Below are 17,360 nucleotides of genomic sequence, written 5' to 3'. Positions count from 1 at the left end.
CAACTTATAGTTAGAAAAATACTGTACTAGATTTTATTTAGAGACAGAGTAAAACGCATGACTGCATCGTTTGAAAACTAGGGTCAAATAGAAATGTATGCAATTGACTTTGAATTTGTTTGCTTGATCGGCTTAATTCACTTTTTTCTTTTGCAATTATATTTGTATCGTGTGTAAACTACATACAAATACAAATTCATGCACACCATCCTTGTAAAACCATGTATTATTGTCCTTTACAAGTAGGTCGTGTGTTGATGCTTCATTTAAAACCCCCATGAATACGTTCAAGTTTGGTTTTGTTAACCCGAGAAAATGTCAAAAGTTTAAGGGGTAGTAATACTTTTGCAAGACAGTACATTTGCCATCAAAGGACTTACTTTGACCAACATAAACAGTAGCACCCCGATCAACCTGTATTGTAAACCTTGCGCACAGTGGCCCCTCTATCTGCTGGCCCAAGGCGTAATGATGTTTGTGTGTTTCTGTGCCTTCTCAGTGTTAACATGTTTGTGTTTAGTTGCCACATAGCTCCTAATGGTTGCTTGTTAGAAGCTCTTTTTAGTAATTATTCTAAGCACCGAGGATCTTCCTTCCTCCTCTCACCCACCTGAAGATGGATAGACCGAGTGACTCATTCCCACCAATATGCCTGCCTCCATTGGGATACCACCCGCCCAGCCTCTCATCAGTACTGTGCCTCTTTATCTTATGTACCGCAAGAATGCAATTTGTAACACTCTGTCCCAGCCTCATTATTTCTCTGCTTCCACTTCTCCTTTCGCTCTCTATCTGGAGATAATGACTTCCATACGTTTTTATATTGAGCAAGTGAAAGGGGAATGGTCTGAATGGAGAATGGGGTGGAGGAAATCTATAGATGAGCTTCTGTTAAGTGTCTCCATATGTCCGGCAGCGAGCGCCTGGGAGGATAGAGGCTTGGCCAGTTTAAGGGAAGAGGAACTGCCTCGGCTGTTTGACTCCTTTCCACAGAGTGATAATAGACAGACGGTGTCTGAATCCCCCCAGCTGTATTCTTACACCTCTGCTCCCTAGTCTGCTGTGCTCACAGAAATCCTATCCTATGACTCCCACCTCCAGCTTAGTGGGGAGAAAAATGCCTCCCCTCGCAACCCATGGAAATTCTGACCAAGACGAAAAGCTGACAGAAGATACAGTAGCTTGCGGTTCCAAGCCATCTGAGCATGTTTCAAGTTATTTAGTTTTGCTGGAGAGGATTTTTCCATGCTCAGCATTTTTATCTGTAGTCCACACAAGCACCCGGTTGAAATGCAAACGCTTGGATTGAAGTTGTAGCTTGGATTTTCCAAAAAAAATTCCAAAAACACTTTGTTACTGCTTGCATTTGCAATCACTTCAAACCACCAGTAAAAAAAAAAGAAATTTTGCTTCTCTGCACCAAACGCGCTAACATTTTAAATTCCTGATACAAAGCGTTTTAAGGAACAGAAAATGATAGACGTACATCCACATAACATAACTCTATCTGCAAAACAAACACACTGCACACCTATACTCATACCCAGTGGGACCCCGAAGCACTGCTGACCCCTACTTTAAAATGCGTGCAGTGGAACGGGAATAACATACGTCTAACATTTTGCAATTATTCCCCCCTCCCCCCCTTTTTTTTTACCAGGGTTCTTCCAATCACCCACATGGTCATCTTCACCATGTGCCCTCCTCAGTCATGCTTTTCTCTGTTTGCAGGGTCCTCCTGGTCCTCATGGAAATCCTGGTCGTCCCGGACCACCCGGCGTGAAGGTGAGGACATAACATTGCCTCGGATTACGTTAATAGAATATTTGCAACATGCACCACATTAATATGATCCAGATTATTAACGTTTTTTTTTTTATGAAGCTGAAGATGAAGCAGACTGCAGTTTGGTTTGTTCCTCAATCCAAATCTAAACCCTACTTAAATTTGTCATCCCTTTGAAAATATTGCCACTCATGAAAACAGTCCTGTATGCAATTATGGTAATAAATGGCAGGATAATTCCTAGGGAATTTTTCGTTCTTCCTTTCATCAATAAAAAACTTGGAACCAATAATAAATTTATTCTGACAGTAAGTATTTCCTTGTTTCTAGTGCAAAAGACCACATTGACACCCTGAAAATACGTCAGGCTTTTCCTAGATTTTTTTCATTCGTCTTAACCTGGTAATTGTCATCTATTCAGCTATTGCTAGCCTGTTTTTTGTTAATAACCTTAAGTAAATATACCTTGATATGGGTCCAGTAATGTGTTATACAGCTGGCCATTTATGAAAGCGAAGCACAGTTCATCCGAGCCATATGAGAAAATGAGTCAGCTCTTAGGATGAGTAAAATCTTTGCGTATTTGTGCTGTTTATTGATTATTTCAATAGTTTAAATGATAGTTTACTCATGAAATATTCATTCCGTATAGTTTTTGATTTACTTTATTAATTTAGAAGCATGAAAGTGAATAGCTAGAGGGACTCTCAGAAGTGTACTAACACATTTTTTGATTCTAAATAAGAAAAACGTATTCAGCTGTGCAGTTTTTCTGACAGTTGCTTGTTTGCAAGGCAGAGGATCAACGCAAATAAATTGCACAAATGCTTTGCAATGTGACTGCAATCGCAAGACAGAAGTTTTTTTATTTAAAATGCTTTGGTCCAAAAGTACAAAACTGGATGTTTTTGGCCCTAATTTCAAATAGTGTGTTTAGCATAGAAATAGCACTCTGCATCACCAAAAAACTGTATAAATACGGAAACACAGTACCTTTCTTTAGATGGAACTGTCATTTTTGTTAAGGTGGATGAAATTATGAGGAAGTTGAAATATCAATTTTGATTCAAAACTCTCAGGTGTTTGCTAGGAAGCTGAAGAATAAGCTGAGATAAAAAAAATATTTTATTGTCCCACAATGGGGCAATTCTGGCATGATGGTGGGAAAAACACTGACAGAGTTACACACAGTTTACAGTAGTGAAGAAAACAAGCTAATATAATCTAAAGTTAGTTATACGGTAGCAGAGGATGAGCTTTATCAGTATAAAAAATAAATGCCAGAGTTAATTTTGCACAACTATTGATAATTTATTTTGTTATTTATGAGAACAGTTTTAAGTTTTTCTGCATCACATGAGTTTAGAGTTCAGAAAACACGTGGGGTAACCTTAGCAGGTCTATGGGCATGAGATGTCCTCGTAATCTGAGTGATGTGGAGAATTTTGGCAACTTTTGACAAATATTGCATAGACCATGTTCAACCAAAGACGATTGAAACTGAATTAAAAATATAATAAAAATATTTAAGAGTGTGCACACTTTTGCAACCAGGTTATCATAGCAGTTTTTGAGCCGTTTGGGGCAAATGTCCTGTTAAGGGTAGAAAAGGTTTGAAGATGATTTATCATGATCTTATTTTTGTAGCTCTCAAAAACACTGAACTTTAACCAGGGTGTGTAAACCTTTGAACATCTCTGTATTGTTAGCTTCTTTCAAGACCAAGTCAAACATCTAGATACTAAAGCTTTAAACTGGTTCTACTAGTTTTAGACATAAACAACGGCAATTCTGTATGTCCTTCATTTGTAGCATTTCATGACAGCTCCCATTTATGCCTTTCATTTGGTTGTGTTTTGTTACCTCTTTAAAGCTTTTATTGTTATCCTGAATTAGTTAAAGCTTTGTTAAAGGAAATTTGTAATGGATTTTGTGCATTATGTTTCTGTTCTTAAACCAGCACCTTAGTTAGGATTCTCCATTAGCTGCTATCGTCCTCAGAGTTCAACACTGCTTTATCTTGTTCCTAATTCACCTTGGCACCACCAGTTACTCGGCAGCAGCAACTCAAACTCTTTTAATACCCCTAGGTTTTCTCTGTTTCTTGTCAGATATTTGTTGTTGTCTTCTTGTCTTCCTGCCACATTTTCCTCTCTCAGGAAAATCGTGCCCTACGATGACCTTGGATATATAATGAAGCTTTGCAGTTGGGGTTTAGCTCTGAATATTCAGAGCAGCAGTAGCATGGAAACACAAAGCATGCAAAGGAGTTCAGAGAATGCTGTGGTTTAAACTTTAGTAGCTTATAAAATGGCCCATTTTAATTCACAAAAGTAGTTTCTCTGATTTGTAGCAGGCTAAATCCGTGTCTTTGACATGGGGTAGCTGGGTTCGAATCCTGGTTGCATCGGGAAGGGTATCGGTCATAAAAACTCTGCCAAGTCTGTGTGCAAGCTGTTATGAGTTAGTGTGGCAGTCCCTGAATAAAGGAATCAGCCGAAAGGACTCACATACTTTGTTCACAAAAGTCCCAGTACTCTAGTAAAGACATAGTTATAGCCAGTTATGCGTATAATGCCCACTCCAAAATTGTTAACACTGCTGCTAAAGATGTGCAAAAATCTTTAGAATTACAGCTTTCAGGATATTTTGTCCCTAATACCGATTTGAGTCATTGAAGATCGGACTCAGATCAGCTCTTGTCTATTTAAGGTAATAAAATTACCTTCATACATGTTAGAAAACCCAGTATGCTTCAAACTGGAATAAAATAACACATTGCATTTTTTTAGCATTACGCTTTTTCACTCATCAAGATTGTTGTGGGCACTCATTCTTTCCTATCACTTTATCTTGACAACATATATATTTTTTGACCTTATCAGAGTTTCTGCAGATTAGTGTTAGTATAATGCCTCAAGATGGTTAAGCATGATACAAAAATGTTGTTCTGACAAACCATCACATAAATCATGCTGTGCTTCATCATTCCCCCCAGATATCTCCATGTGGAGCAGTTTGTGAAAGCGCTAGGCTAATGTTACCATGTCTTGCCTCGTTTATTATCCCACTCGATACATATTTCAGTGAGCTTTCAGTTAAGTTTTTTTTCTTGACAGCTTTCATGCAGCAGTCAACTCAAACTCCAGTTAAACAGTTAAAGCACATTCCTATACGACGTGTCAAAGTTGACACGTCGTTTGCAAAAGGCTCTAGTCGTGCCAAAAACAATTAGCGTACGAGTTAAAAGCAAATATTTCCTTCAAACAACACAACTTGCCCTTCCATTTGTCATCTTTCTCCATAGGCTGTGTCAGATTGTAACCTGGCAAGCCAGAGTGATAACGTGTAGCACTCTCTGTTCTGCACGTCACCAGTCTGGGTCTGCTCCCATCCAAATCTGTTTGGGGAAAGGAGGGACTTTCAGGGGAACTTTCAGAGCTGATAGCAGCAGCTGCGCGTGTGTCCTCCTGCGCTGCCGTGTGTATTTTGGTTCGACTGGGGGCTCGGCACCTTGCTTCTTGCTTTCGTCACAGCTATATTTACCCCCTTTAACCCCAATAATACAACGTGATTGGCCTGACCCGTTTTTTGGTTCGTCCCGAAGGCTTGAGGCTGGAGCGGAACAAGGTGGATTATCGTGTGTTTGTGTGTGTTTGTATGCAAGGTTATGTCAAATTGTCCATCTTGTGAAGAATTGTATCTTGAGCCCTTCCATCTACATCTTCACCTCACACATGGGCCTCTCTTCCTCCGACCCCTTTACTTCTTACCTACTCTCACGCACATCTGTCCATCCATGCTGGTAAAGAACAAACCAGACGTGGCACCTTTCAAGTGCCTGCAGAGTGATTGGTAATTGAAGATTTGAGTGAAGGAGTGTAAAACAGGCCGCTTCAGGGATTTCATACTGATCTAGGTGGCTTCAAATAGTTTGGAATAGGTGATTTCTGTTTGGCTACGATAACTAAGACAATGGAGTTTGAACTGCTTGAATGACATCTGTGTTAGCTGCTTTGCCAAAGGGCGTGGGAAAAACGTGTCAATCCAATGAGAAAGGCTTGTTATATTTGCAAGAGGTGTCTCCTGCTCTGCTCAGATCAACTGGATCCTAGTTTCTTTAAGCAGGTCAAAGCAATCAAGAAACACTAATTGTGTACAAGCAACACTTACAGAAAAAAAAACGCTGTTCTCATTCTTCAAACTTTGTGATTTGTTTTGAATTTTCTCAAGTTTCAAAATTAGCATTTAAGCTGAGCTCTCTGTAGCCCGTCCTTCGACACAGGGAGCTTGGATAACTGAGCACTGTGCACACAGTCATATTCAATAAATTAGAATATTATTGAAAAGTTCATTTATTTCAGTAATCCAATTCACTAAGGCAAACACATTATATGGATTAACATAGACCGATGATGTTTTAAAGCCTTTTTTTCCGGTTTAGGATTTGTTTTCCTCACCTCCAGCTGATAAAAACACAGCATTTAAGATTAGAATATTGCATTAGACCAATAAAAAAAGCTACATTTTTAATGAAGAAACGGGGGCTTAATGAAAAGTATGTTTAATACCACCCTTAAGGTTTTTTTTTTTTCCGAACATATTTTTAATGTGACAAACAAGCCTCTTGGAAATGCATATTCTATTTTATTGAATATGATATACTCACACGATGCAAATAGAACAGGACTTCAGGTTTTGGAACTTTTCTCAAAACAAAAATTTGACCGGGATCTTAATCAACACTTGAGGTTAGCTCCTTTCTTAGAAATAAATAAATCTTTTATAACAGAAACCTAATTTCATGTAGTGTTTCTAGTTCTCCCTCATGATCGTCCCGGAGATTTGTGGTGGCAAAATAAATTGGAGCCCTTCTTCTAGCGTGGTTGGTCACAGTTTTATACTTTACGTGTGAACGTTTTTGGGAGTAGTTACTTTTAAAGGCTTTTCTTGGCTGTGTTCTTTGGACAGTTACTAAGAAAAATGCTTCTCAGTGTCATATTTATGTATACATGAATCATGGGTTAGGGTTAATAAAGCTGAGCCGCTCAGTTTAATAAAAAAAAGTATAACCTAAAATAAATGCTTCAATTTTTTAATAACTGGGTGTCCTTTCAGCTGCTTACTTATTCAGGGGCTGCCGCAGCAAAGTCATTACATCTTGTAACGGCCTTCCTAATGTTCACAGGATTTTAACCCAGGCCCGCTGGACACAGACTCAGCCTGGTGCACAGAGGGACTACATATCCGGCTACAGTTTAATGACTATTAGTAATATAATAACAGATTATTTCAAAATGTAGCCAGTAAGTTTGTTATAAACAATGTCTGGTTAAAAATGGTTAAATCAGACTTTTTAAATGTGTTACTTTTCAATAAAATATTATAATGTATCTGAAAACCATTTTGCTTTTATGTTTCAAAGTTGATGGTATAAATTTGATAATGAAGCACATTTTCATATCTAGCCTCCCTGAACAGGATAAACTGGATATTGTAAATGAATGAAACAATGGAGCGGTTTCTGTGTGCGTTGTGTCTTAGTCATCCAGTGCTGGTTTGTGATTTTCCTGACTTTGCATGTCTGTGGTAAAACCCTCTTGGCTTCTTTTTTTTTTTTTTTTTTTTTTTTTTTGGTCTCTCAAAAGGTAATTTGTTTCCTTTCTGGAAGGAACTTGAGTTTTAGATTTTTCTCTCTCGCTCATTTGCAAGAGCTGAACTTGGCCTGTGTTCCAGCTGAGCACTTCTGTCAACACAATAGTATTTTTAGCGGCATAATAATTTGGCCTGTCATAGCAAAGAGAGCTCTGGTTCTGGCAGTATTATTCATAGTTTAACACTGGAACTGATCAATATGAAGCTGTCAAATTTCAGCATTTCAAATTATTTCTACAAGCTTAGAAAACACAATTAGCAGCTGCTTTGGCCTTGTTCAGACATATTTTACACATGTGTGTTTGCTCAGTGCCAAGCTGAAAAACCGGCGCTTGACTTAGTTTGACCTATTTGCAGGCAAAGCTCAAAGTGTAAACTGTCTGCTCGGACAAAGGCTTCTGGCTTTGTAAAACTCACCCACAGAAACATAACCGTATGTTATGTATATGTGTATATGTGACCTCCATCATCCAGGTTTCACTCCAATGTTAAGTAATTAATGAATAACTGCAAACATTTTTCCCCAGACAATTCGGTGAAATTACCACATCCAAATGTTATATATATATATATATATATATATATATATATATATATATATATATATATATATATATATATATATATATATATATATATGTATGATTTAGTAATTATGTCTGAAAAGTGGTATGAGGTAGTGAAACTTATTTATTAATCCCCCTTCTCCTTCTTGTAGTCATTATCACCAACAATCTTCCTGATTCCTACTTTACTTTTGATTCCATACAACCCAAAGTCCGTTAAGCAAGCAAATAAATCAATATACTGTACATTATAACTATAAATATACACATTCACATGTGCCCATGAGCATTTATCAATTATGATACATGTTTGACAAGATCATGTTCAATTATCTGCTGCTATAAGTAGAATAGCTTTGAAATTATAGTGCTGCGCAGAAGTATTCAAACCCATAGGGCTACCACGGGCCTCTTGGGCGTAAAGCTCTACTTGCAAGGCCATTAGTATTACGTGGATGGCCATGTTATGCAGCTTCTATCCATACTCTTTTCATTTTCAGATGATGACCAGAGGAATGCTCTAGGAGATATCCTACATAAGAAATGTTGTGTTTTAATATAATCCTGCTTCAAACCTCTCCACAACTTTATCCCTGTTTTGCTTGGTGCGTTCCTTGGGCCTCGTGGTGCTGTTTGCTCAGTAATGGTCTCTCAGAAACTTCGAGGTCTTTACAGAAGCTGTTTATGAACTGAGATTGAACTGCACACAAGTGAATTGTCTTTAGTAGGCAACTTCTGAAGGCAGTTGGTCGCACTTCACTTTTAGTTTTTTAGGGGATCAGAGGAAAGTGCACTGAATAAAAATGCCTAATTATGTTTTTCGTTTTTTTTTTACATGAAATTGCAACAGAATGGAAAAAAGTTGCATTGTAATGTGTCAAAGGTAAAAGATTTTAAGGTGCAGAAATACACTTGCAAGGCAATGTAAAAATGTGTAGACTAACTGCATTTACCTTACTTTACTCTGTGAATCTTAGCCTTTTAGACAATATATTGGAACTGAATACCTATAATTAATTAGGCATTCATAAATGTTGAGCACTTTGGGTTTGTTTTTTATTGCAACTTTAAAATTGAATCTATTTTATTGAGATTTTATGTACTAGATGATTATGAATTGGAGGGAGATCCATGGACAATTGTTCACTAATGTTCTCTATCAAACCTCTCAGGCCTTCCCAGTTCAACTGTGTTTATGCTGACACTAAATTACACACAGGAGGACATCTGAAGGAAGTTTGTTGCATTGGTTTTTATTCCGGAGTATCAGAGGAAATGGCACTTCTCGAAACCTTCTGTGTTTTCTTTCTTCTTTTTTTTTTTTGGTAAAACATTTCTAAGCCATATATCGTTTTTCACACACTTCACAACTAAGTGCTAGTTTTTGTTGTGGATTCCAAGTGAAATCCCATCATAACACATGGGTATATTTAGTTGCCGCACCACAGAATGCAACAAAGGTTCAAGGGATGTGAACCTTTGTCTGCTTTTGCACTGCCATGCACAGTCCCTTTGGCTTGCAGTGTACAAATATCCTCATAAAAAAAGTTTTAATGTCAGGCTGTTTCTGGTACAAACGTGCATTCAGAGGGGAAAATTTGCTATGAATAGATATTTTACGTAGGTTTTATCAGCCAAAGATAACGCATCGATAAACTGCCTCAGCTGCACAATTTTGTCAAATTCATTGCAGTACAGGATGCACACCCGTCGCTCACTTTATCACATACACTGTACCAGAACATCTGCAGTTGTGTGATTTCAGTCCAGCTAACCCAGTCCTGTAATATTTTATTCATGTTTCTGTTTGCGAGAAGTACTCACACAGGAAATTATATCATTCTCCTCAGAGCTCTTGTGTTGTAATTGCCCAGATTACAAAGTGTCTCCTTCGTGAAATACACGGGACCTGGAACACTGACCCAGACTGCGCCGACAGGATTCCCACTGCCCGAAAAGGGAGAAAAATGTGCACGATTACTCCCCATCACCTCTCGCTGGCTTGTTGTAAACCCAGTTACGGGAAGGAATAAACTGACTGCTCGTTTGTGTAAATACAACCACTGGACTCCCCCAAAGAATAGAATGAACTCATTACTCCGCTGATAGTGTTAATAGAATGTAAACAGCAACGTTTTCTGTTCCTTGTCTGAAGAAACGTTGCTGCAATGCGGAGAATATTCAAACAACCCCTTCTCTGGCTTGAGGAAACCGTTTCTAAATATAAAAAAAACAATCTATTCTTTGTTTTTTTTATGTTATAGGGACAAAAAGGAGATCCTGGACTGTCACATGGTCAAGCCCCGAAAGGACAAAAAGTATGCATTAGTATCTCTAAATGAGACTTGTTTGATGCTGTTATGTCGGCATGTTGGTTCATTAACTGTGACCCAATTGATATTTTCAGGGAGACCTTGGTACATTTGGCCCACCTGGACCACCAGGCCAAAATGGACGAAAGGTAAATATCTAAAAATGTACTGATCTCATGGTTGTGTAAGATTTCTTGAAGTAATTTCAGGCACAAAAATGAATGGAGTTTTTAATGTTGCGGGTAAATGAACATACACTGCCAAACTGTGATATTCAGAGGGTCCAGCCAAACGTAGAAGCTCATGTGCTATCGGAACAATCATAACACATGAATAATCACACCTGTATAGCATTCAAAAAGGATTTGCTGTAATACGGGTGTTACATCATCCATATTACAGGCTTCTGATTTGGTGAAACATCTCAGAAAAAAAAAAAAGAAATCTGGATTACTGGGTGAAAAGTTTTATGTGCCGTCTCCAAATGTTATGTCACTCCTTCTCTGGAGAGCTCTACTCTGAAAAGTAGGACACGTTTGGAATGTGTTTCAGTTCTGTGACGTGATCCTGCTAACAATGTAAAATATTTGACTTTCTCTGCATATTGCTCCGCTGAGTTATTGCTGCAGAGAGGGACGGTTTGCAGCAGTGTGTTCTCCACGGCGTTGTTCATTTTATCGCTGGCGTTTTCCCAAGCCCCTCACAGTAATTACAAGTGTCAATAGGGGATGTGCCTGTTGGGTTTCTCTACCATGTGCAGAAGGAAATGACAAATTATGTTTTTCCAGTATGCTTTTTTTTCCTAAATGTATTAGTTTTGTGAATGTTTCATCTTTAATGTGCTTACTTTTGGGCAGAATAGTTTCTCACTGCAGCTTAGCTCTTACTGAAGTTGAAAATCTTCATAAAAGGAGGTCAGGGAAATAAATACATCCCTAAAAGGAATATTAAATCACCCCAGTAGCCTGATGTTAAAGTCAGTTTCTTGTCTATGGCACCTTTAAATGGGACAAAGCTGATCGAAGTGCTTGTTTGAAATAAACGCAATGACTTAAAAATGTCTTAATAAAGTTGACAAAAAAAACTAGCTATAACAAGGAGCTCAAAACCTAAAATGCCCATTGGGAGTCAAACTTGAGTCACATTCAAAGCTGATGTAAAAAAGGTGAGTTTTCTGACTAGATTTAAAAGATTGATTAGACTTTGCAGTGGGAATTATTCCAGAGTCCATGGGGCTTCCACTGCAAGAGCCACATCCCCTCTGTGCATAAGTTTAGATCTCCACTACACTGAGAACATCTGGCTGGATGGTCTAGGTACTATTTTTGGGACGTAACTTCAGTGAAACCTAGAAAATTACTTTAGGCTTTAACAGTAGGTGAAACAATCAACTAAACAATCAAGGTCAAATTATGGATATTTTCAGTATCCAGAATCAGTTTCACAAAGGCACATTTGAAGAGTGTCTCTTCTTTGCAATTGGCTTTGTTCTTCTAATTTAGAGAAAACAAATACTACCTATGAATACTCCAAGAGCGTTGAACTATAAGGAAATCAGAAGTAATTCATCCAAAAGTGGCCCAGTATATCACATGCAATATTTTCATGTGTTTCATGTTTTTGCTTAATTTTAGAAAATCCAGTGTTAACCAACCTTTGATGTCATATAGACAGTTAAACAGAGCCTCAAAAATTGAAAAAAAAAAATCAATCTGATTTAAAAGCGAAATATACCTGGATGTCATCAACATAACATAGAGTATTACAATCAACTTTCCCCCTCTCCCGGTAATGAAAACAAGACAAATCAGCTTGGCTCTCTGGAAAATCAACCTACACCTATTTGCTTGCAGCTGGTTTTGTTCTCAGTAATTTCTCTTTTGGATTATTCCCAGTAACACAAAGTTCCTATAAAGCTGGATATTTGCTGCATTTCCAACAGACAGATCAAACCTCAAGCATTTGATCTCCAGCTTTCCTAGAACCTGGCAAATCTTGCTCTAACATTTCTAACTCTAGTAGAGTTATTCATCCAAAGGAGCATGATTTCCAGACTTAATAATTTCCAAAAAAAAATTATTTTAATCTAGTGGGAGACATTTTGTCTTAAACAGTCTTAGAAAGTTAAATAGAGGTTGCAGAGGGGCTGAAACATCCAATTTAATAAATCTAGATCACATCAGCAACAGTGAACAAAAATATTGTTTATCCTACTGCAATTTTATTGTACAGCAGTGAATACTGGATTTTGTTTATGTATTTCTTTGTCCATTTAGTGAATAGATGCATGATGATTGGTTAATATTTCAGTTAAAATGTTTGACATATGCTCTCTGGCCTTTATTCTAATTTGATGTTGTGCCAGCTTGATTTCTACACAGTATTCAAGATTTCTAAAAGCTGCAGTTTAAACACAGTAGAGGGCCTCCTTTTGTAAGTCTTCCTTTCCATATTGGAAAGGTCTCAGAATTTTTCCATCTGATTTCTGTCCAGTCCTTAAATGTCCTGACTCACTTTCTCCCTATCAAAATACAATTTTTTTCCTACCTTTTCCCTTGCTGGTAAATAGCACTGTTCTTGAACACGTCAAGAGTTTAGTTTCTTTAAAGTTTTTTCAGAGCAGACATAAGATTGAAATGAAAGAGTCTGTATACACAGTGGTGAAAAAAAAAGACAGAAGAAGGGAAACTTTTCAGCGGAAAGAGACGCGGATGTTTTGCAAAACAGCATAAATTATTATGGGAGAAACTAAACTTCTCTTTAATTGTTCTTGAAGGTTTGCGTCGTTTGAAAGCTGCTGTCAGAGTCTACCCTGGAAAAGATGGAAGTAAATAAGAGGAAAAGGTTATTGTGGGGGTGAGGATTTAGATGCCACATTGTGGTAATTAAAACAAAAATCTGACAAAACGAGAAAACCTTCGTCATTAACTTATTTATTTCACAGAGAAACTTTCTCTTGCTTTTCTAAATTATCCTCAGCGTAATGATGCCTCCTTGAGAGCTCCAGCAGTTTATGTAATCAGACAGAGCTGACAGTAAAAAGGTCCTTCCACTTAGTAATGTAATTGTAAGATATATATATATATATATATATATATATATATATATATATATATATATATATATATATATATATATACCATTTTGCGTCATGACTCATGGAACCGGGAACTATGGGACAAGGCTAATTTTCTGCAGGCTGATTTATGATCAGTGTGGACCTTTGTTGGACAAGGGCCGGCTTTCACGTGGGTTTCTGATTCCCACTGTTACGAATATTGTGCGTTGCCCTGTAAGAATTCATCTTTGCACACAAATCAGCTGACAGCCATTCGGAGCATCACAGCGCAGTGTCTTATCCAGCTAATTAAAACAAGACGGATCCGCTTGGCTCTGTTTAAGGCCACCAGACACCCCATCGCTCGCAGCTGTTTTTACTCTCCGTATTTTTTTTGTTTAATCATTCTCAGGCACAGAAAGTCCCCCATAAATTGGAATATTGCTGAATGTCCACCAGATGCAGATGGAACTCAAGCGTTTGCTTTCTAGGTGTCCAAGAAGCCAGTAAAACTTTGACCCACTGCATGATAGACCTCTTACGTTGAGTTTTCTGCTCAGAAACTGGCCTGCTGCCAGAAAAAAAGCCTTCCCTCACTGTGGGAAATGTGTAAAGATGTAATGGGAAGGTTGCCTGGGAGTCATTCACTGGTCTGAGCTGTAAAATAGGAAGGGACTGTTGTATGTGTGTGTGTGTGTGTGTGTGTGTGTGTGTGTGTGTGTGTGTGTGTGTGTGTGTGTGTGTGTGTGTATAAAATCCAAACACTGTGGAGAGTATTACTAATTCTGGACCAGAGAGCCCGTTGTACAGCCAGCTTCAAATTTTGGCAGACTGAAATAAAACTCTATTTTTCATGAGGTGTGCAGATTTTTTTATTTTTTTTTTCTGTCCTGTTCCTCAGTTTTGCAGAGTCAAGGCTGCGTTTGCTGATTGATTTATGAAAGAGAGCAGGGAAAAAGACTGCCTCATGGGGCTGGAGTTTTGTGTCACAATGAAAATAAAAAAAATCTGTGTAAGGAATAATGCATTATTTGTCTGACGGGGTTAGTCTGTTTCTTCTGCTGTAGACGGGTGACGAAGTGCAGCTGGCTCAGTTTGCTGCAGGAAGCAGGGTTACTCTGCTGTGATCCGTATCGACACACAGAACCCTGAACTTCCAGCTCTGCATATCTACAGATACAAGCTCCTGGTGACTGTTCTTTACAGAAATAGATTCAGCTCAGTCTGTTTTGATTGAACCTGTTGACCTTAATCTTAACCACATCACCGTAGCTCCGGCTAAGGGTTCCTGCAGGAAGGCGAACCTGCGTACAGGTGTCAAATCTTTTGAAGCCTCTGACATGTTTTCTTCCGGCGTTACCATTTTCTTTTTTTAGCTCCATCTATCTTCGTACCAACTCCGACCAAAGTTCCCGTCCCCGTTGAAGGCAAGCATCCTCACAACTTGACGCCTCTGCCGTCACATTTCAGCGTGGGAATGGTTATGGTCATGGTGAAGTGCAGGGCTAGATCTATTCCCATATAGTGTTTTGGTCTGATCTGACCGGAATACCTTGTTCCACCTGTTTGTAGTGTCTCCTGCCTATATTGTGGCAAACTTCTTCATCCCGCGCCTTTGTTTCGACTTTGGCTTTCTTCTTGCCACTCTTCGTAAAAGGCCAGACTTGTTAATATTTATCCTGTTGGCAGATCTTCCCACCCTAGATGTGGATCTCTCACTGTTTCAGAAATAAAAAGGTCACCATTCTTCCCTTCTCATCCATCTGTTTCTGGGGATGAGACCTTAAATTGCTGTAATTTCACGACTGAAAAATAGTGCTTTTTTTTTAAATCTCTCAGTTCTTGCAGAGAAAGTAAGCCCCCCCCCCCAGAAAAAAGGGAAATAAAAAAAAGATGTGGAGCTCTGCAGCTCTTGTAGCCAAGAGGCACATGGTAACCTAACCCTGCTTTGAACTTCGCCGCAACTTCATCCCTGACCTGTTCGCCGTGTTCCTCGGCCTCCATGATGCTGTTTGCTTGCTAATGATATCTGACAGGACTCCGAGGCCTCCACCGAACAGCTGGATTTATGCTGAGATTAAATTACAAAAAGGTATTCTGTATTCGCTAATTAGATAACTTCTTTCAGCCTTTTTGTTACAGCGCCACTGCAAGTCATCTGTGTACCTCTGAAGGCAGCTGCTTGCATCGAATTGGATTTAAGGGATCAGAGAAAATTGGGCTGGATACAAATTCACAACCGCCTTTTTAGATTTTTACTCAAATGCAAATGAAAACCATGCAGCATTTTGCTTCCACTTCACAATGATGGATCACTTTGTGTTGATCTATCAAAAAAAAAACCTGAAGCTTGTAGTTGTTATGTGACAAAAATATGTATAAGTGAAAGGAGTAGGACCCATTTTACAAGGCACTACAATACAACCTATTCTTCCCTGTTTTCTCTGAATGTTTCCAGTGCTTTTTTTCTCCTCTTTTTTGACTCACATTTGCTGCAAAATATTCTTCATTTTCTGTCACAAAAATGCTTTCAAGGTTTTCAAATACAGAGGTGAAATAGGGGGACTGTCTGAAATCTAACTAAAGTGAAAATAATACTTGTCTGATATTTTAACACAAAGACTGTGTGAAATGAGTTGTAAGCTCTTTTTATAAATTCCTATATATATTTTATAAATATACAGTTCCTTGTTTTGGCCTTGCAATTCCATTTCAGTGGATTAAGGTGCCATCTTTTCTTTGGGGATCACAGGAGAGACGGTCCTGCAGCTGTCTAAATGGGCCCACAACAGCCCAACTCAAGGACTCCTTTGAGAAGGGGCAACCTTATCCTTGTTCATAAGAAAAAGGAAAGCCAGTGGGATTGGAACTTTTTGATACTCTTAGCAAATGCTTTGAGTATGTTTGCATTGTTAATTGCTCGGATCACGTGTTATTGATGCATTTTTTTTTTTGGCTGAATATAATTTTTTAGTGAGTAACTGAAATTAAAAGTAATTTTTATCTTATTATGATACATTGACCTGCCCGGAGGAGTTTCCTCTGCCTGTCAGTCTCACACTGCTTTACCCTTCTGACCTGCCTCTGTTTCCAACAATATTAACTTTCCCTGTGAGGTCAATTTGTTTTCTAAGCAGACTTACCTCTCAATCAGCGCCATTCTACTGTAAAAGACTGAGACAAGCATATGGAGGGAATAAAAGTATGTGGTGTGAGAGTTTTAGGGCTTCCTGGCCTTCTATAAGCATACTATGTATGCCCAACATATGCTTCCTCTTCGGCGAGGCACTTGGCAGCCAACGCAGCCGACTAGAACAGTGCAGCTTATATAAACTACCCTGCATGTGGCGTGTCTGCTGAATGTGATGAATGGGATCAGCTGAGTAAAAACTGATATAGTCATCATTAGATCAGCTGGTGGACTGACATATGGGCTAAACCTGACTTTATGGCTCGTCTGGAATGACGCCACGATCCGTTCAAAACTTCCCTAAAATGCTGAATGCGTTTGACCCCATAGATGCTAACGATGTGCAAACGCATCCTTTCCAGTCTCTCTTGCTGCAAAGCCAGTGAGACATATTTTTGTTATCTCTGCCTGGGTAGCGCGGTCCTAGGTCTCTCAACAGAGATAGAGCGTGCTGCCCAAATCGCCCCTGATGTATGGGGATTATTTTCACTGTGTGTTAAAGGGGCGCAATATCAGGAAAACATGAAAATGTTAACTGTGGGTGAATGCTGAAAGGATGATGTGACTGGCGATAAACAAAGTATAGTACTAATAATAAGTACTGAACTAATGGTTGTTTGTCCTGTGTTGCCCTGCAACAGACTGGCAACCTGTCCAGGGTGACCCGCCTCTCGTCCACTGAATTCTGGGGCCAGGCACCAGCACCCCTAGTGACCACATGGGGATTAAGCGAGTCAGAAAATGGATGGATGATGGATAATAATGATATATAAATAATAATAATAATAATAATA

General features: G+C 38.7%; 1 protein-coding gene across 1 annotated transcript in view; it reads left to right on the top strand.

Annotated features, from left to right (window-relative positions):
- The window catches only part of LOC118564727 (collagen alpha-1(XXVII) chain B-like), a 43,187-nt gene extending 28,684 nt beyond the window's left edge, over positions 1–14,503 (top strand). Inside the window, exons 5-8 of the mRNA XM_036143568.1 lie at positions 1,732–1,785; positions 10,271–10,324; positions 10,414–10,467; positions 14,444–14,503. Of these exons, the coding sequence (XP_035999461.1) occupies positions 1,732–1,785; positions 10,271–10,324; positions 10,414–10,467; positions 14,444–14,503 (222 nt within the window). The remainder of the gene's footprint in view (positions 1–1,731; positions 1,786–10,270; positions 10,325–10,413; positions 10,468–14,443) is intronic.
- Positions 14,504–17,360: the final 2,857 nt, after the last annotated feature.

This window comes from Fundulus heteroclitus, chromosome 12, assembly GCF_011125445.2.
Source record: "Fundulus heteroclitus isolate FHET01 chromosome 12, MU-UCD_Fhet_4.1, whole genome shotgun sequence".
Lineage (NCBI taxonomy): Eukaryota > Metazoa > Chordata > Actinopteri > Cyprinodontiformes > Fundulidae > Fundulus > Fundulus heteroclitus.
Note: the sequence above shows the minus strand (reverse complement) of the source record. Positions and strands in the feature narration are given on the sequence as shown.